Source organism: Molothrus ater, chromosome 28 (genome assembly GCF_012460135.2).
Source record: "Molothrus ater isolate BHLD 08-10-18 breed brown headed cowbird chromosome 28, BPBGC_Mater_1.1, whole genome shotgun sequence".
NCBI lineage: Eukaryota > Metazoa > Chordata > Aves > Passeriformes > Icteridae > Molothrus > Molothrus ater.
In genome coordinates, this window is record NC_050505.2 from 1,209,369 (window position 1) to 1,230,000 (window position 20,632).

Below are 20,632 nucleotides of genomic sequence, written 5' to 3' on the forward strand. Positions count from 1 at the left end.
TCACAGCCCCGGCCGCTCTCCCCTCTGGAGCCAAATCCCTCTGGCTTTGGCTCAGGTGGGATCTGGCTCTGCCCTGGGAGCTGGGAGAGATGTGAATCCACAGGGTGAGTCACTGGGAATTTGATGAGAGGGTTCAAGGGGGAAAATAATCATTCCAGTCAGATTTGAGGGTCCTCAATGCAAATGAGCACAGAAATTTATTGTGATTTCTGCATAAAAGATGCCTGATTTCCGTGCCCAGGCGCTGAGTCACAGCTCAGAGATGACCCCAAACCAATCACTCCTCCCTGCCCTGAGCTGGTGCAAAACTGGCATTTACCGTCCACTGCAAAATCCCTTCTCCAGGAAAAAAAAAAAAAAAAAAAGAAAAAAAAACACAAAAAAACCTAAAAAACCTGTACAAACCTGGAAGTTTTTTCTTTTTGAAAGTCCCACACAAAGCAGCCTCAGATCTTTTTTCAGCACGGGTTACCTGCAGAACCAGTGAGGGTGAGGATAAGTTTTTTAATCCTTGATAAATGGATTTTACTTTCAGTAAAGTGGTGTAAAGTTGCTTCCCTTTCAAGTTCATCACAATTTCCTTAATTCCCAGCTCATTCCACCTCAGGAATAACTGGTACAGTTAACCAGAAAGCCAAGATCCTTTTCCAGTCAGGTGTGGAGGTGGCACTTGGGGACATGGAGTGGGGGTGGCCTTGATGGTCTGAAGGTCTTTGCCAACCTTAACTCCAGAATTTCATATTTTGGAGCTCCCACGGAGGAGGAGCTGATTTTTGTCTCAGAGAAGGATTTCCTGGAAGCCTCCTGGCTTGGGATGTGCCACCATGAGCTGCCACTGCAGCTGTGACTTATGGAGGTGACAGATCCAGTGCCACCCTGCCCAGTGTGTGGCAGATCACTGCCACCACTGCTCTCCTGGGAACAGCCTCCCTGCAGAAGTGAGGTGGGGAAAAGCAGGACAAGCTTTGCAAATCCTGGGCACAAAACGAGTTCAGCTGTAATTAATTCACTCTGTGCCCAGAGTGTGGTCCTGGAGCATCCCTGACCCTGCCTTTCCCTGTCACCTCGGGGGGAAAGAGCCACCAGAGTGCCCTGAGCTGCTCGGCTGAGCCCGGGTCCATCAACCCAGCCCTGCTGAACCCGGGTCCATCAACCCAGCCCTGCTGAACCCGGGTCCATCACCCCAGCCCTGCTAAACCCGGGTCCATCAACCCAGCCCTGCTGAACCCGGGTCCATTACCCCGGCATTGCTGAGCCTTGGTCCATTACCCCGGCATTGCTAAACCCGGGTCCATCACCCCGGGATTGCTAAACCCGGGTCCATCACCCCGAGCCGGCTCAGCTGAGCCCGGGGAGAGCAGGACCTGCCCAGCTCCATTCCCAGCAGGAGCCGATGTTCCCTGAAGCCACAGCCGGGCTCGCTCTGGGTGTCCGGGGGCTCGCTGTGCCCGTGTCACGGCCGCAGCTCGGTTTAATTAAGCCTCGGTTTAATTAGCGGCGGCTGCAGCGCCAGAGAGCGAGGGTAGGTGGCACCAGCGGCCGCGCCCGGAGCAGCGCCGGCCCTCGGGAATTCGGGATCCAGCGGGGGAAGAGCAGGAGCTGGGGCAGGGCAGGGCTGGGGCAGGGGATGGGGCTGGGCAGGAGCTGGGGCAGGGCAGGGCAGGAGCTGGGGCAGGGACTGGGGCAGGGCAGGAGCAGGGCAGGGGATGGGGCAGGGACTGGGGCAGGGACTGGGGCAGGGACTGGGGCAGGGACTGGGACAGGGACTGGGGCAGGAGCAGGGCAGGGACTGGGACAGGGACTGGGGCAGGGCAGGAGCAGGGCAGGGGATGGGGCAGGGCAGGAGCAGGGCAGGGACAGGGCAGGGACTGGGGCAGGGACAGGGCAGGGCAGGGACTGGGGCAGGAGCAGGGCAGGGACTGGGACAGGGACTGGGGCAGAAGCAGGGCAGGGCAGGGCAGGGCAGGGACAGGGGCAGGGACTGGGGCAGGGCAGGGACTGGGGCAGGGACTGGGGCAGGGCAGGGCAGGGACTGGGACAGGGCAGGGCAGGGCAGGGACAGGGGCAGGGCAGGAGCAGGGGCAGGGCCGGAGAGCAGGGCATTCCCGAAAGGGGAATAAACCCCGGCACAGCCCCAGGGAACGGGCACAGCCCCGAGACTGCCGGAGCTCCAGGAGCGTTTGGACGCCGCTCCCAGGGCGGGATTTGGGGTGTCTGGGTCCTTTCCCACTCTGGATACCCCAAAGCCCTGGCAGATCCCTCAGGCACCCCCAGGGATGCTCTGCCCTCGGTGCCCCACGGGGCATTTTCCTCCTAAACCCCGCTCTGGGCACAAAGGCTTTCAGCAGCTCAGGAACAAACACCGGGACGCTGTCACTGCTGTCACTGCTGTCACTGCTGTCACTGCTGTCACTGCTGTCACTGCTGCCCGGGTGAGCAGGGGTGGCAGGGCCCTGGGACAGGGCAGGGTGGCTCTGGTCTGTCACAGCCCAGCAGAGATGGCACCGGACCTGTCACACAGAGCAGGGTGGCACTGGACCTGTCTCACAGGGCAGGGTGGCACTGGACCTGTCTCACAGGGCAGGGTGGCATTAGGTCTGTCACACAGGGCAGGGTGGCACTGGACCTGTCACACAGGGCAGGGTGGCACTGGATCTGTCACATAGAGCAGGGTGGCACTGGACCTGTCACACAGGGCAGGGTGGCACTGGACCTGTCTCACAGGGCAGGGTGGCACTGGATCTGCCACCTCTGTAAATCACAGCACAGGGTGGCAGTGGCAGCTCATGGTGGCACATCCCAAGCCAGGAGGCTTCCAGGAAATCCTTCTCTGAGACACAAATCAGCTCCTCCTCCTCCTTGGGAGCGCCAAATGTAAAATTTTGGAGTTAAGGTTGGCAAAGACCTTCAGACCATCAAGTCCAAGTGTGGCCTCGGCACTGCCAAGGCCACCCCACACCGTGTCCCCAAGTGCCACATCCACACTTTTTGAACCCCTCCAGGGATGGTGATTGCACCCTTCCCATGCCTGACATTTTCCATGAAGGATTTTGTCCCAATTTCCAACCTAAACCTCCCCTGGCACAAGCTGAGGCTGTAGGAAAGGATCAGGAAAGGATCTTCCCTTCAGCTGGGGATGGGATGGGATGGGATGGGATGGGATCCATGGGATGGGATGGGATGGGATCCATGGGATGGGATGGGATCCATGGGATGGGATGGGATGGGATGGGATGGGATCCATGGGATGGAATCCATGAGATGGGATGGGATCCATGGGATGGGATGGGATCCATGGGACCCATTAAGATGGGATGGGATCCATGGGATGGGATCCATGGGATGGGATCCATGGGATGGGATGGGATCCATGGGATGGGATCCATGGGATGGGATGGGATCCATGGGACCCATGAGATGGGATGGGATCCATGGGATGGGATGGGATCCATGGGATGGGATGGGATCCATGGGATGGGATGGGATCCATGGGATCCATGGGATGGGATGGGATCCATGGGATGGGATGGGATCCATGGGATGGGATGGGATCCATGGGATCCATGGGATGGGATGGGATCCATGGGATGGGATGGGATGGGATGGAATCCATGAGATGGGATGGGATCCATGAGATGGGATGGGATCCATGGGATGGGATGGGATCCATGGGATCCATGGGATGGGATGGGATCCATGGGATGGGATCCATGGGATGGGATCCATGGGATGGGATGGGATCCATGGGACCCATTAAGATGGGATGGGATCCATGGGATGGGATCCATGGGATGGGATCCATGGGATGGGATGGGATCCATGGGATGGGATGGGATGGGATGGAATCCATGAGATGGGATGGGATCCATGGGATGGGATGGGATCCATGGGATGGGATCCATGGGATGGGATGGGATCCATGGGACCCATGAGATGGGATGGGATCCATGAGATGGGATGGGATCCATGGGATGGGATTCAATTTATCCAATTTCTGGCATTTTGCACCACACCTGCTGCAGAAATCCCTGCGGGTTCTGCTGTCTCCAACCAAACCCAGCAGCTCCTCCTGGGAGAGGTCAGATCTCCTCCCTGAGGATCTGCATTATTTATCAGCAACAGTTCAGCAGCTATTTTTTTCCAGGCTCCAGTTAAGCACTATTTTAACAGCTCTCCAGCATGAAAAGATTCCAGTTTGGTGGCAATTCAGCTCCAAGTTTTTATATTTAATTTCCTCACCCAGCAAGAGGCTGCCCTTGATTTCCTCTCCCTGCTGTCTCACCAAAATATCCTGAAAATTCTCCATTCAGGCACCCTGATTACATCCCCCACTCTGCATCAAAGGCAGAAAATTACCAGCCACTCCAAATAAAGCAGCAGCTGCTCGGGTTTAACTCCTAAATGTCACTTCCAGCACGGCTGAGGCATCCCAGGATTACAGGGGAGTGTTTATTCCCACAGGAATTTCCAGGGAAGGGACAAGTTCTGAGACCAGGGGAGAAAGGAGAATGAGTCAGACTTTTAAAAACAAAAATCCAGGTTATAGGTGAGACCTGAGCCCTGTAAAAAATCCATGGGAGCTCTCCAGGGATCAGACCAAACCTGCCAGAGGAAACAGCACCAACAGCCTGGGATTCCTGGTTTAGGCATTGTGGTTTCAGGGGGAAATTTGGTTTTTTATACAGCAGGCCACTCAATTTACATCGATTTTCTTCAGGCAGAGGGGAAAGCAGTACCAGGCTCCCGGTCTGGGCTGCTTAATGACAATGAGAACAAGAAGCTGGGTGAAAAACTGCCCCAAAATCAGCTTTAGGAACTGTGTGGTAGAAAACCAAGGGGTGCAGTAGAACTGATTTCCTTTTCTCTATGAGCAAAGTGGTTTAGGCAAAGGGCTGTGACTGTGAGCCTTCAAGTGCAGGTTTGAGATGCACAGTGATAAAAAAGGGCAAAGGTAAGGAAAAGCAGGAATTGTGTCCACAATGACACCAGGAATGAAGGCAGAGCCACCCAAAGAGCAGCAGAGCCTGCTCAGAAAAAACAGACAAATTATTAAACGTGGTAATATTTAATAATGGGCTTTTTAAACCCAGGTTAGTGGGGTGGAGCAGTTGCTCAGTTTGGGTTTGGATAAAGCAGCCCAGGACCATCCCTGGCTCCCAGCACAGCTGGAACAGCAGCTGGAACAGGGACAAAGCACAGGAGGCTCCCAGGTCCCTCCCCTCCCCTTTGGTCACACACAGGCAGAAAACACCGAGGTTTTTCTCCCATTTACTTCCAGAGAAAGGAATACAGAGCTTCAAGTCATTGTACATCATTCCATGGGGGAGTGTGAGCTGCAGCCTCCCCCTCCCCTGGCAGGAGCCTGCACTGGTGAGCGGTGACAGAGGGGACACAGCCCCTGGGGACAGCCCCAGTGCCAGCCCTGGCCCTGGCTGGGACTGAGCGGGCACGAAATGAGCACCAGGAGGGGAAACTCCAGCCCCCATTGCCATTATCCCAGGCTGCCACTGAGGAATGGGGTTTGGAGAGGCAGCGTGGAAGTGCTGGGAGACATTCCCAGTGATGCTGGAACACATTCCCAGTGATGCTGGAATAAATTCCCAGTGCTGTGGGAACACATTCCCAGTGATGCTGGAATAAATTCCCAGTGCTGTGGGAACACATTCCCAGTGCTGTGGGAACACATTCCCAGTGCTGTGGGAATTCATTCCCAGTGCTGCACAAATACATTCCCAGAGGTGCAGGAACACATTCCCAGTGATGTTGGAATACATTCCCAGTGATGTTGGAATACATTCCCAATGTTGTGGGAATAAATTCCCAGTGCTGTGGGACACATTCCCAGTGGTGCAGGAATAAATTCCCAGTGCTGTGGGAATAAATTCCCAGTGCTGTGGGAATAAATTCCCAGTGCTGTGGAAATACATTCCCAGTGCTGCTGGGATACATCCCCAGTGCTGTGGGAATTCATTCCCACTGGTACAGGAATCCATTCCCACTGGTACAGGAATCCATTCCCAGTGCTGTGGGACACATTCCCAGTCAGGAGGAGGGGCACAGGGCTGTGATCCATCCACAGGCAGCCAGGCACTCCCCTGCCATGCTCAGGAATCCCAGGGAAGGGCACATTCCCCTCCTGGAGCTCCGTTTTTCAGGGATTTGGGCTTCCCAGGCTTCCGTGTGCACGCCAGGGGTAAAAAGTGACCTGCAAAAGATGAGGGGTTGGGCTGGAGGGGGAGAGGCAGCCCTGGAGCAGCTGCAGCTGTGGTGCTCAGGGTTTGGTGCATCAAAAACACCCACAGGGGCTGTCAGGGGCTTTCTGGGGACACACAATCCTGGGGAGTGCAGGGCCAGGGCTGAAGGCAAAGCCAAGGCTGCTCCATGGAGCTGTGCTCTCCCAAGGGATCCTTTTATTTCCCACCCCAAACCCCTCCTGGCAGCTCAGAGCCTGCACCCTGCAGCTCCCAAGGAGTTCTGCTCGCAGGGGTGATACAAAAATAGCCACCAGCTCCAATTTCAAGTGCCAGCAGAAAGAGGCTGGATGGCAACGCCCAGCCTTGGCCACAAGAGCCTGAAACTCCTCCAGGGGAATCTTTTGCAGGTCTCCCTTTTAAGGCCTTAATGTCACTACAGAGAGAGGGATTCTTTTGTCTTGTGCTTGCCATTGCTGCCCTCTCTGAGCAGCACCACAACCTCCTCAAACTGAGCAGTTCCAGTGCCTGGCTGTCAGTGCAGGATCCAGAGGGAGGGACACAACAAGCACCAGGTGTTTAAGCTGCTGCAAGGGCAGGACTGATGTGCCAAGTGTTCTAAACAACCACACAAACAGCCAAATGTTGAGCCACTGCAACGCTGCTGCTACTCAGATTCTCAACATCAGCCACAGCAAAGGAAGAGAAATCAAAATCAAACCCAAAACCGAGCACTGGTATGGACACAGAAGAGTTCATCTTGGCTGGAGCTGTGCTCCCAGGAGGGAGGACTGGATGTGGCAGTGACTTGGGCTCCCGAGTCAGATCGAGAGCAGAGGCTGGCACAGAGATGACAAACACCAGTGGGGCCAGGTCCAGAGTGGATTGTCATGGCAGGAGCTCCTGCTGCTGAGCAAAGACAGATCCAGGAGGACAGGGGGTGCTCCCCTCTCCTTGGAAGTTCTGGTCATCAGTTAAGGAACATTGAGACACTCCCCAAACTGCAGCAACAGGATTCTGTTGGCTCCTCAGAGATTCAGTCCCACAGCTGTTTTGGGTTCAGAAGAAGCAGAGGGAGTCTCTTGTGCCACATCTGTGAAGGGAATTGCAACAGAGAGGAGATCAGAACTCATCAAACACACCCACAAGCACCCAATACAATTCCAGAGTGCCCAGGTGCTTCCCTGCTCTGTTCCCCCCTGGGAAGCACATGTTCCATGTGGAACAGGGCATGACTGGAAATTTACAGGGAATGCCTTGGAAATTTGGGTTATAACCTGCCAAAACAGAAGGAAAACTACATGGCCAATCCTGTGGAGTTGCTCATGAACAGATCCCAAAAGGAAAACTGAACTGGCCAGGACAGGTGTAGGGAAAGCTCAGTTCAAGCCCATAAACTCTGGTCATTCACTGTTACTAAACCATAGGATATCCTGAGTCAGAAGGGACCCAAAAAGATCATTAATAAATCATAAAATATTATTTATTTATCATTCTTATTATTTATTTCCTAATTAGTAAATAAAGCCCAGCTTAAGCAGGGCCTGTCCCTCATAAGGAACATTCCAGGGACAATGCTGAGTGCTGGACAAACCCTGTTTAGAAAATTCTGCTTTATCCCTTCCAACACTGCCTGGCTTTGTACAACTTTGTTAAATGTAAAAAAGCAATTAGTGCAAGCAGCAGCTCCCTCACAGAGCCTTCAGCCTTCCCTCCACCCCTGGCAAAGGATCCAGGCAGAATTCCCAGCTCTGCCAGGACTAGTTTAGCTCTGCTGAGCCTGGATCCAGGCAGGATTCCCAGCTCTGCCAGGACTGGGTTAAACTCTGCTGAGCCTGGATCCAGAATTCCCAGCTCTGCCAGGACTGGGTTAAACTCTGCTGAGCCTGGATCCAGGCAGAATTCCCAGCTCTCCAGGACTGCAGAAATAGGATCCAGGCAGGATTCCCAGCTCTGCCAGGACTGGGTTTGGCTCTGCTCAAGCAGGATCCAGAATTCCCAGCTCTCCCAGCACTGGTTAAACTCTGCAGAAGCAGGATCCAGAATTCCCAGCTCTGCCAGAACTGGTTAAACTCCGCTCAAGCAGGATCCAGGCAGAATTCCCAGCTCTGCCAGGACTGGGTTTAGCTCTGCTCAAGCAGGATCCAGGCAGGATTCCCAGCTCTGCCAGGACTGGGTTTAGCTCTGCAGAAGCAGGATCCAGAATTCCCAGCTCTGCCAGGACTGGGTTTAGCTCTGCAGAAGCAGGATCCAGAATTCCCAGCTCGGCATCAGGACTGGGTTTAGCTCTGCTCAAGCAGGATCCAGAATTCCCAGCTCTGCCAGGACTGGGTTTAGCTATGCTGAGCCAGGATCCAGGCAGAATTCCCAGCTCTCCCAGCACTGGTTAAACTCTGCTCAAGCAGGATCCAGGCAGAATTCCCAGCTCTGCCAGGACTGGTTAAACTCTGCTCAAGCAGGATCCAGGCAGAATTCCCAGCTCTGCCAGGACTGGGTTTAGCTCTGCTCAAGCAGGATCCAGAATTCCCAGCTCTGCCAGGACTGGTTTAGCTCTGCTCAAGCAGGATCCAGAATTCCCAGCTCTGCCAGGACTGGGTTTAACTCTGCTGAGCTGGATCCAGGCAGAATTCCCAGCTCTGCCAGGACTGGGTTTAGCTCTGCTCAAGCAGGATCCAGAATTCCCAGCTCTGCCAGGACTGGTTTAGCTCTGCTCAAGCAGGATCCAGAATTCCCAGCTCTGCCAGGACTCTGCTGCCCCTGTGCTGCTCAGGGCTGTCCCAGCTCCCAGAGCAGCCCCTCCCAGGCCCTGTTGCCATTCCCACCTCCAGCAGACACAGAGAGCTGCTCCAGCTCAGCTTCCAGCTCGGCATCAGAGATGGGGGCACTCAGCACCTTCTGGGGAACGGGAGGCAGCTCCAGGGAATCCTTGCTGGAGTCCTGCAGGAGACTGTCCAGCTCCTTCTCCAGCTCCTCAGAGTCCATCTCTGCTGAGCAAAGAAAATGTTTCAGCTCCAAGGAGAATTCAGTGGCACCCTCACAGCACAGACTGAGATCCAAAGCAGAGCTGTTACTCCTTCCATCCATTGTTACTCACAAGGAATTTCCTGTACTTCTTTTAAAGGACTGAAAATTCAGTCCTGATCTCAGGGAGAATTTTTTCCTTGGCACTGAGGCCAAGAAGCTCTGGCACCTTTCAGCAGAGGCAAACAAGCTGCAGCAGCAAGCAGGCCAGAGGAAAAAGCTCATCACTTCAACAAAACAAAGCAGCAGCTGCCCTAAAAATAGATTGAAACCAATATTACCCAGCTCTGAACTGAAACCCAGCCCCAAATGGGGACCACGAGGATTTGGAGATGAATAAACTGTCAGAGGGGAGAACTCCCTGCTCCCATTCCCTTCAAGGAACCAACTTTGAAGTTTGGGAAGAGTTTATTCCCCCAGGAAGGTGCTGAATGTGGGGAGGGAGCAGGGAAAGGAGAGAGCAGGAAGGGATGGAGCAGGGAAAGGAGGGAAAAGGGATGGGAGGGAGGAAGGGAAAGGAGGGAGGAAGGGAAAGGAGGGAGAAAGGGATGGGAGGGAGCAAGGAAAGGAGGGAGGAAGGGAAAGGGAGGGAGCAAGGAAAGGAGGGAGGGAGTAAGGATGGGAGGAAGGGAAAGGAGGGAGCAGGAAAAGGAGAGAGCAGGGAGAGAGGTAAGGCAAAGGAAGCAGCAGGGAAAGAGATGGAGCAGGGAAAGGGATGGAGTAAGAGAAAGGAGGGAGCAAGGAAAAGGAAGGAGCAGGGAAAGCAGAGAGCAGGGATGGCAGGGAGTAAGGAAAAGGAAGGAGCAGGGAAAGGAAGGAACAGGGAAAGGAAGGAACAGGGAAAGGAAGGAGCAGGAAAAGCAGAGAACAGGGAAAGGAAGGAGCAGGAAAAGGAAGGAGTAAGGAAAAGGAAGGAACAGGGAAAGCAGAGAGCAGGAAAAGGAAGGAGCAGGAAAAAGAAGGAGCAGGGAAAGGAAGGAGTAAGGAAAAGGAAGGAACAGGGAAAGCAGAGAGCAGGGAAAGCAGAGAGCACGGAAAGGAAGGAGCAGGGAAAAGGAAGGAGCAGGGAAAGCAGAGAGCAGGGAAAGGAAGGAGCAGGGAAAGCAGAGAGCAGGGAAAGGAAGGAGCAGGGAAAGGAAGGAGCAGGGAAAGGAAGGAGCAGGGAAAGCAGAGAGCAGGGAAAGCAGAGAGCAGGGAAAGGAAGGAACAGGGAAAAGGAAGGAGTAAGGAAAGCAGAGAGCAGAGAAAGGAAGGAGTAAGGAAAGCAGAGAGCAGAGAAAGGAAGGAACAGGGAAAGCAGAGAGCAGGGATGGCAGAGAGCAGGGAAAGGAAGGAGTAAGGAAAGCAGAGAGCAGGGAAAGGAAGGAACAGGGAAAGCAGAGAGCAGAGAAAGGAAGGAGCAGGGAAAGCAGAGAGCAGGGAAAGGAAGGAGTAAGGAAAGCAGAGAGCAGGGGTGGCAGGGAGCGAGGCAGAGGAGAAGCCAAGGATGCAAAGCCCAGGACATACCCAGCCCATTGATCCCCACTCCAGCCAGAGTCTGGGCCACTTCGTCTTGAGTGTCACAAAGCTGAGGTAAAATAAACACAATGAGATACAGATCAGAAATTAATTCTGTGCCCTCCTGCAGCTGCTTTGTCAAAAGCAGAAATAACAAACAAAACCAGAAGTTGGCCTGAAGGCAGCAGGAATTAGTGCAAAATCTCCACCTTGGTTTTCACAAGGAACATGAAGATTATTTCAGAATAATAAATAACAACACCAAGGATGGCACATTTGAGGGTCAAACCCCCAACCAGAATTTCACAGTGGGAGGAAAAATATTGCTCTGATTGGAGCTTTTCCACAGCAATCCTGAGCTGGAATTGCAGCTTGGGCTCCAGAACCAGGGAGCTGAAAACCAACACGTCCCAACCAGGGCATTTTGCAGCCCCTCAGCTGGAGCTGAAGGCTCAGTTTGAGCTGATGGTGCTAAAAAATGAATCCTTGGCTGGTTTTCACACCAGCTTAGACTGCCAGACTGCTCTGCTCACTTCAACTCCTGCACAATTCACTCCTTTCCCTCACTGAAATGCAGGAGATTCCAGAATTAACTGGAGAAGGTTGGAAAAGACCTTTGAGATCATCAAATCCAGCCTATAAACAATAAAATGAAATGAAATAAAATAGAATAAAATGAAATAAAATAGAATAGAAATAAAATAGAATAAAATGAAACGAAATAAACATAAAATAAAATAAAACTAGAATAAAACTAGAATAAATAACTAAAAAATGAATAAAATAAAACAAAACCAAAACAAAATAATAAAATAAAAATAAAATTAAATTAAAATAAAAATAACATAAAATAAAATAAAATAAAATAAAAATAACATAAAATAAAATAACATAAAATAAAATAACATAAAATAAAGTAAAATTAAATAAAATAAAATAAAAGAAAAATAACATTAAATTAAATTAAATTAAATTAAATTAAATTAAATTAAATTAAATTAAATTAAATGTCAGGCTGTTTCATGCACACAGTTGCATTCCAGCTTCCAAAGGTTTCATTTGTATTTTTAATATACCTAAAGCTGGGTGCTTCCCCAATTTTGCTGATCAAAAAAACCCCAGAAAATGCAAATTTCAAGTAAATTAAAATACATTGCAGCAAAACCAGAAGACACAGCAATTTTCTTGCTGATGTTTTAGCTCAAAATTAAGTCAGTTTGCTTTAGTGCCATAAAGGGAAAAAACTAAATAATTAAAAGCAACCAAAGAATTAATAACTAATTAATATCTGGGCAGGTTTCTTGGGAATATCCACACCCCCCTGGCTGTTCCAGTACCTCTTGGATCTGATCCACCAGGTTCTCTGCCCTCTCCACAGTCACATCCTTCATAGAAAGCTTCAGAGCTCCCACTCCAGCCTGGTAGGCATTAAACACCTGGAAATTCAAAATAAAACAGATGAAGATGCACAATGCTGATGAACTTCAGTCTGGTTGGTATTAAACACCTTGAAATTAAAAATAAAAGAGATGAAGATGCACAATGCTGATGAACTTCAGCCTGGTTGGTATTAAATACCTTGAAATTAAAAATAAAGAGATGAAGATGCACAGTGCTGATGAACTTCAGCCTGGTTGGCATTAAATACCTTGAAATTAAAAATAAAAGAGATGAAGATGCACAGTGCTGATGGAAACAGTGGGAGCTCCTCTCCAGAGCTGCTTCCCAAGCAGCATCCTTGGAGAAACACCAGGACATGGAGGAGCTTTATGCAGAGGGACATGGCCAGGGGAAATCCCAGCCCTGAGGGGAAGGGACGAGGGGAAGGAGCAGGGGAGGAGCCCAGGGGAGGAGCCCTCGGTACCATCTGGTCGGTCTGGGAGGCGTAGATCCGATCCAGGATTCCCTGCACCGCGTCCAGCTTGGAGTGCAGCTCCTCAATGCGCCGCTCCGTCCTCCGCTTGGCCTTGAGGCACCTCAGGGCCTGCCAGGGACACAAACACACAGAGAGATCAGATCACAGAGAGAGAGAGATCAGATCACACAGAGAGAGCTCAGATCACACAGAGAGAGAGCTCAGATCACACAGAGAGAGCTCAGATCACACAGAGAGAGAGAGATCAGATCACACAGAGAGAGATCAGATCACACAGAGAGAGCTCAGATCACACAGAGAGAGAGCTCAGATCACACAGAGAGAGAGCTCAGATCACACAGAGAGAGCTCAGATCACACACAGAGAGAGCTCAGATCACACAGAGAGAGCTCAGATCACACAGAGAGAGAGCTCAGATCACAGAGAGAGAGCTCAGATCACACAGAGAGAGATCAGATCACACAGAGAGAGAGCTCAGATCACACAGAGAGAGAGCTCAGATCACACAGAGAGAGAGCTCAGATCACACAAAGAGAGAGAGCTCAGATCACACAGAGAGAGAGCTCAGATCACACAGAGAGAGAGCTCAGATCACACAGAGAGAGAGCTCAGATCACAGAGAGAGAGAGCTCAGATCACACACAGAGAGATCAGATCACACACAGAGAGATCAGATCACACAGAGAGAGCTCAGATCACACAGAGAGAGAGAGAGCTCAGATCACACAGAGAGAGAGCTCAGATCACACAGAGAGAGAGCTCAGATCACACAGAGAGAGAGCTCAGATCACACACAGAGAGATCAGATCACACAGAGAGAGCTCAGATCACACAGAGAGAGCTCAGATCACACACAGAGAGCTCAGATCACACAGAGAGAGAGAGAGCTCAGATCACACAGAGAGAGAGCTCAGATCACACAGAGAGAGCTCAGATCACACACAGAGAGCTCAGATCACACAGAGAGAGCTCAGATCACACAGAGAGAGCTCAGATCACACAGAGAGAGCTCAGATCACACACAGAGACAGCTCAGATCACACAGAGAGAGCTCAGATCACACAGAGAGAGAGCTCAGATCACACAGAGAGAGAGCTCAGATCACACAGAGAGAGCTCAGATCACACAGAGAGAGCTCAGATCACACAGAGAGAGAGCTCAGATCACACAGAGAGAGAGTTCAGATCACACACAGAGAGAGAGCTCAGATCACACAGAGAGAGAGCTCAGATCACACAGAGAGAGCTCAGATCACACAGAGAGAGAGCTCAGATCACACAGAGAGAGAGCTCAGATCACACAGAGAGAGCTCAGATCACACAGAGAGAGCTCAGATCACACAGAGAGAGCTCAGATCACACAGAGAGAGAGCTCAGATCACACAGAGAGAGCTCAGATCACACAGAGAGAGCTCAGATCACACAGAGAGAGAGAGATCAGATCACAGAGAGAGAGAGCTCAGATCACACAGAGAGAGCTCAGATCACACAGAGAGAGCTCAGATCACAGAGAGAGAGCTCAGATCACACAGAGAGAGAGCTCAGATCACACACAGAGAGAGCTCAGATCACAGAGAGAGAGCTCAGATCACAGAGATCAGCTCACACACACCAAGAGAGAGCTCAGATCACACACAGAGAGAGCTCAGATCACAGAGAGATCAGATCACATACACACACATACAGAGAGCTCAGCTTCCCAAACACACAGAGTGAGCTCAGCTCACACACACACACACACAGAGCTCAGCTCACACACAGAGACCTCAGCTTCACACAGATAGAGAGCTCAGCTCACACACACAGAGAGAGCTCAGATCACACAGAGAGAGAGCTCAGCTCACACACACAGAGAGAGCTCAGCTCACACACACACAGAGCTCAGCTCACAGAGAGACACCTCAGCTCAGCTTCACAAACCCAGAGACCTCAGCTTCACAAACCCACACACACACACAGAGATACCTAATCTCACATACAGAGCCCTCAGCTTCACACACACACACACACAGAGCTCAGATCACACAAACACAGAGAGCTCAGATCACACAAACACAGAGAGCTCAGATCACAAGCACAGAGTGAGCTCAGATCACACAAACACACAGAGCTCAGCTCACACACAGAGCCCTCACCTTCACAAACACAGACAGAGAGAGCTCAGCTCACACACAGAGCCCTCAGCTCAGCCTCACACACAAATCTGGGAACTTTCCCCTCCCCTGGGCTTATTCCCACTTTGGTGAGTCCAATAATTCCTGCTGGCACCATGGTGTGGGGATCCTTAGAATCAGAGGGTTTTGGGGAAGTTGCAAAGGGCAGGCCTCAGAGAGCAGAACTGTGATTGGAGCTAAGCAGTAGAGATTTGTCAGCAGAAAAGTTACATGAGATGTAGAAAGTAAGGACAAATAAAAACAATGGTCTGTGTATTAACCCTTGGCTACAATAACTCCCAACAGCCCTGGGATGAAGCCCCCAGGTTTAACCCTGGGCATGATCTGCAGTTCTGGGGCAGCTCCAGGACATTTCCCTGGCAATTCCACTCACCAGCTGCTTCTTCCCAGCTCTGCAAGCACTCCTGGCATCCTCTTTACACCTGCAAGATGGAAAAAGGAGAAAGGAAAGGAAATTTCTTCCTTTTTTCACAACGCACAACCACCCTCCCCCTCTCTCTGAGGGGACCACAAGGTGCATTTTGGATACAACCACCCTCAAACCACTGCTGATTCCCACAAGTCCCTGACTGCATTCCAAATCCTTGCAAACATTCCCCACAGCCTTGCAAACACTCCCTGCACCTTGTTTTCACAGGGAACAAAGGCTGGGAAAGCTGCCCCAGCACACAGCTGTGACCATTTTGTTTATGAACAGGAAAGAACAACAGGAGAAAGCAGCTTCTAATTGTGTCCCAGAGTTCTCCATCCCACAGATGTTGTTCCCACCACCCTTCCCCAAATTACTTCTCTGCTTCCTGGGAAAGGGACTCCACCTTCTGTGACAGCAGCTGCTCACTCTGCATCAGCTGATAAACTCCAATGTCCACATCGTTCATTGGGGACACCTTGGCGTGGAGGCCCCGGGCAAACTTCACAATCTGCAATCAGAGCAGCACAGCCTGGAGTCACTCCCCAGACATCTCAAAATCTCACTTGGAAGGAAGGAAGAGAAGTTTTTACACTCTCAGTTTAGGCCTTGGTGTCATGTCCCAGTCACCAGAGGATTTAATATTAAACTAGGATCAGGATCAGCAGTGTGGGAACAAAAAGCCCTAAGGGAACACCTGAAGATTTCAAGCTGTCCCTGGATTGTGGAAGTGGATGGGAATGTCAGACTCCCAAGGACTTCAGAACACCACAGGGCAAGTGGAACCTCAGAGCTGAGTGCCTGCACCTCCGTGGGAAGTGACAAACATAAAAGGCTTTTCAGAAACGTGGAATTCCACAGTGATTTGAGAGGTGTGGAGTTTGTGGGGTTGGGAATAGTCAACCTGCAGGGTCTGCCATGTTTCTAACTCCTCAATTAAATCTGAATTATTAGAAGTGTTTAAAGAACCCACTGTCACTGTGATATTTTCTGAAAAATCCCTTTGCCAGGATTTCTTCTCCTGGGAAGATGAGAAGCCTCAGCTCCTCCATGTTCTCCTCCTCTGGAATGTGGTCTGGAGGTTGTTTATCCAAACATGTGAATTGTTTTTAATTCATGACCAATCCCCATCAGCTGTGTCGGACTCTGAGGAGTCAGCCATGAACTTTCATGATCATTCTTTTCTACCCTTCTGATGGATCCTTTCTCTTTCTTCAGTATAGTTTAATTATATAATTTCTTATCATTTCATATAATATAATTAATATAATATAATGCAATGTAATGCAATATAATATAAATCATTTCATATGATACGATATAATATAATATAATTTCATATAATTTCTTATAATGCAACTTCATATTATATGATATGATATAATATGATATAATATTATATAATATTATATTATATCATATTATATATTATTTTATATAATATGATATATTATATTATATTATTTTATATGATATGATATATAATATAATATAATACAATACAATATAATATAATATAATATAATATAATATAATATAATATAATAATGTAATATATAATTTCATATAATTTCTTATAAAACAATTTCATATTATATGATATATTATATTATTTCATATTATATTATATAATTTCATATTATAATATAATATTATATCATTTCATATCATATCATATCATTTCATATGATGTAATATAATTTCATAACATTTCATATCATATCATTTCACATCATATCATTTCATGTATTAGCCTTCTGAGGACATGGAGTCAAATTCTCATCTCTCACCTCGTCCTGGGTGTCTCACACCACAACCTGCCATGCCACAATTAGGATTTCTTGTCACCTACAACCACCTTGAAGCACGTGGAATTCACCTTTCCAGACAGAGCACAGCCAGCAGAACGCCTACAACCCATGTCTCTGCAGGCAGGTGGAAGGCAAGACAGAGATGACACCACCCAAAAGCAGTCACCTGGACCCTGTACCTTCTCTCCGTTCTGCTCCAGGATGGTGACCCTCTTCTCCTTCTGCAGCTGCAGCAGCAGCAGGTAGAAGGTCCTCTCGTCGGGGCACAGGCCGGCGCACAGCGAGCGCAGCTCGGAGAGCGCCACCACGGGGTGGGAGGAGAGCGCCGAGCTCTGGTACAGCCGATAAACCTCCTCTGCCTTCTCCTGCAAGGATCCGGCCAGACAGAAACTTCAGGGGATTTACGGATTTCAGAGGAGCTAAGATCACGGTTAGAGATGAGCTTTATTGGAGTTCACCTCATCAAGGCCTACCCATTTGTTTTAATTAAGAGTTAGTGGTTAACTAATAATTGATGGCTTGTCAACACAATGTTGGGTTAGCTGGGTTTATAATGAAGACTATAGAGACTGATAAATAACTTTTAGGAACAGAAGACAATTGTTTTTAGGAGCATAATACAAATGTTTTTAGGAGCATAAGACAATTGTTTGTAGGAACATAAGACAATTGTTTGTAGGAGCATAAGACAAATGTTTTTAGGAACATAAGACAATTGTTTGTAGGAGCATAAGACAATTGTTTTTAGGAGCAGAAGACAATTGTGGCCTCCTCTGCTCTGAAACCAATTGAAGATAGGGAATGGGAGTTCTACCAAGGGTTCACTTGTCATCTTTGCATTGAAAAGGTAGAAAGGTCAGAACGAGGAAGACTTCAGTTACTTCCTCATTTTGGGACCCCTCCCCATGAAAGGGACCACCCCATTTCAAGGGACAAACTACTCATGCTTAATAACTTTTGAACTAATAGGAAGCAGGGAATGGGATGTAGCAAAGTTATGAATTTTGGATTTTGGGTATTCAATACTTGTACAGATAAAAGGACTCTGTAATCACCTGTAGATGGTGTGTATTTGGGAGTTATCCCACAATAAACAAACACTTTTTAACTTTAAACTGTCAGAGAGTGTTTGGATATCAGTACTAGATCAATATCCATACTGGGAATGGGATGTAGCAAAGTTATGAATACGCATTTGGATTTTGGGTATTCAATATTTGTACAGATAAAAGGACTCTGTGATCACCTGTAAACCACAGTGTGTATTTGGGAGCTATCCCACAATAAACAAACACTTTCTAACTCTAAACTGTCAGAGAGATTTTGTCTGTCACAGTTGGATATTGGTACTAGATCAATATCCACAATTTTTGAATAAATCACAGTGATGCCTTAGGATTCCACCTCTGGTGTTTTCCAGATCCTGTGCTGCCTCAGTGCATCACTCTGAACTCCAGAGAGTGTCAGTTCCTGGCTTCACATTCTGGGCACACAAACAATCCCTCCATGCCTGAGATCCAGGGACACTCTGCTGCCTCAGGCCCCAAAAAGCATCAACACAAGTGAATTGGGGGGTGCAAACTGGGGGGAAATGACTTCATTAGCTGGAGCTGTAATTGGACAATTAACCCCTGATATGTAAATGAACCAAACTCATACCTGTCTGAAAAACTCATGACCCCTGTGCATCCTGGAGGCTGCTGCTGACTGCCCACGGTGTAGCTAACTTTAAGGCCTTTAATATTATTTATTATTAATATTATTTATTATTAATATTATTTATTATTAATTAATTTATTATTAATATAACCTTACTGTTTATTATTAATAAATATTTATTAATTTGTTATTATTTCTCTTTAATTATTTTTATTCATTAACTTATTATTAATGAATGCCCACTTGATTCTCTAACTCTGTCTAGGCTCTGTTCTAGGCAGCCACCCCAAGGCATCCCAGGGGTGCTGGCAGCCCACCCAGCATTCCTGCTCTTCCCAAATCCTCCACACCTCCTTCCTCCCAACCTGGACACTTCCTGCTTTATTCCAGAGTGAATTTCAGGATGAGCCACAGGGAACTCTCAAAACAGTCATCCACAAAAACCAAAACTCTGTTGTGGACATTCCCTGAAAAGCTGTGGAGCAGCACAGGAACCACACAGGCATCAATTGGCTTCTCCTGCACTTCCTGGAAATCCCTCAAATCCAGGTTTGAAGCAAATCAAAACTCCTGCTTTTACAGCTTTCCCACATTTCTGCTGGACACAGTAACCCAGAGAACCACAGCAAGGCCTGGGGCTCCTTCAGCAGACACAGAGTAACAGAGAGAGAACAGGGGCTGGGCCAGGATCCCATCCCATGGGAAAGCAGCTGGAATAATGGGAAAAAAGGGAATCTGGGCTGGGGGGACACTGGATGGCCAGGCTGGGACTGCCCCATGCCCTGCTCATCCCTGGAGCAGATGGAGCTCAGGCTCAGGGTTCCTCATGTCCTGCACAGGAATGAGCTCCAGCCTGGGATTCCCAGCTGGCTGCCAGCACAGTTCTCACCTCCCTGGAATTGTGGAATTGCAAGGAATTGTGTCCTTCCCTTTTCCTGGAGTCAGTGAGGAATCATTGTCAGAAGCATGGAATGGTTTGGGATGGAAGGACCTGAAATCCCACCCAGTGCCAGCCCTGCCATGGCAGGGACACCTCCCACTGTCCCAGAGGCTCCAGCCTGGCCTTGGGCACCTCCAGGGATCCAGGGGCAGCCACAGCTCCCTGGGAATTCCATCCCAGCCTGCCAGGGAACAATTCCTATCCAGTATCCCCTCCATCCCTGCCCTCTGGCAGTGGGAGCCACTCCCTGTGTCCTGTCCCTCCATCCCCTGCCCAAACCCCTCTGCAGCTCTCCTGGAGCCCCTTTAGGCCCTGCAAGGGGCTCTGAGCTCTCCTGGAGTTTCTCTTCTCCACATGAGCACCTCCAGCTCTCCCAGCCTGGCTCCAGCCCTTGGAGCAGCTCCATCATTTTCAAGGAACATCCAAATCCCTTCCCATCCCCAAGTCACTCCACACATCTCTCTCCAGGCTTTTGAACACCTCAGCAGCACCAAGGAAGATCTGCTCAGCCCTGAGCCCTCCTTCCAGCACATGAAATGACTCCTGGTTTTCCTGGAGATGCCCAGGAAAAGCTCTCCACAACACTCACCTGCAGCAGCTCCACGTAGATCAGAACCTCCTCTTCCTCAGGGATTTTGCTGTCCCCCAGCACGCTGGACAGGGTCCACTTGAGGGGCTTCAGGATGAAAACTCCCACACCCCATGAGATCCAGCTGCTGTCTACACTGGCCATGAAGTCTGACTCCCTCTGGAGCTTCCCACGTCTAGGGAAAAGAGAATTCAGGTGGAACTGAACACAGTCAGTCTAAGCCCTGGATATCCTGCACACCCTCCACTCCAGTGGCATTTTCTATCACCAAATCCTGCTCAGGTTTGAGATTCCATTGCTGGAAGCACACAGAGGTTTCCACTCCTCCCCTGCTTCCTCTGGATCCCAAGTGCTTTTTGTTTATTCTTTTTTCCCGTTTTGCAAGTTTCTCCCAGTTTTCTACTCAAAACTGATGAGGCATCAAAGGAGGGGATGAACAGGGAGGGTCAGTTTTAGGGTAATCAGC

At 49.5% G+C, this 20,632-nt stretch overlaps 1 protein-coding gene across 1 annotated transcript in view; it reads right to left on the minus strand.

The window, feature by feature from the left end:
• Nucleotides 1–5,252: 5,252 nt before the first annotated feature.
• Nucleotides 5,253–20,632, minus strand: part of CHMP7 (charged multivesicular body protein 7) — a 16,339-nt gene continuing 959 nt past the window's right edge. Inside the window, exons 2-10 of the mRNA XM_036396713.2 lie at nt 20,167–20,341; nt 17,158–17,343; nt 15,545–15,678; nt 15,132–15,180; nt 12,574–12,693; nt 12,047–12,145; nt 10,719–10,779; nt 9,014–9,175; nt 5,253–7,284 (exon numbers count right to left, since the gene is read on the minus strand). Coding sequence (XP_036252606.1) covers nt 7,220–7,284; nt 9,014–9,175; nt 10,719–10,779; nt 12,047–12,145; nt 12,574–12,693; nt 15,132–15,180; nt 15,545–15,678; nt 17,158–17,343; nt 20,167–20,341 — 1,051 coding nt within the window. The 3' untranslated portion in view covers nt 5,253–7,219. The remainder of the gene's footprint in view (nt 7,285–9,013; nt 9,176–10,718; nt 10,780–12,046; nt 12,146–12,573; nt 12,694–15,131; nt 15,181–15,544; nt 15,679–17,157; nt 17,344–20,166; nt 20,342–20,632) is intronic.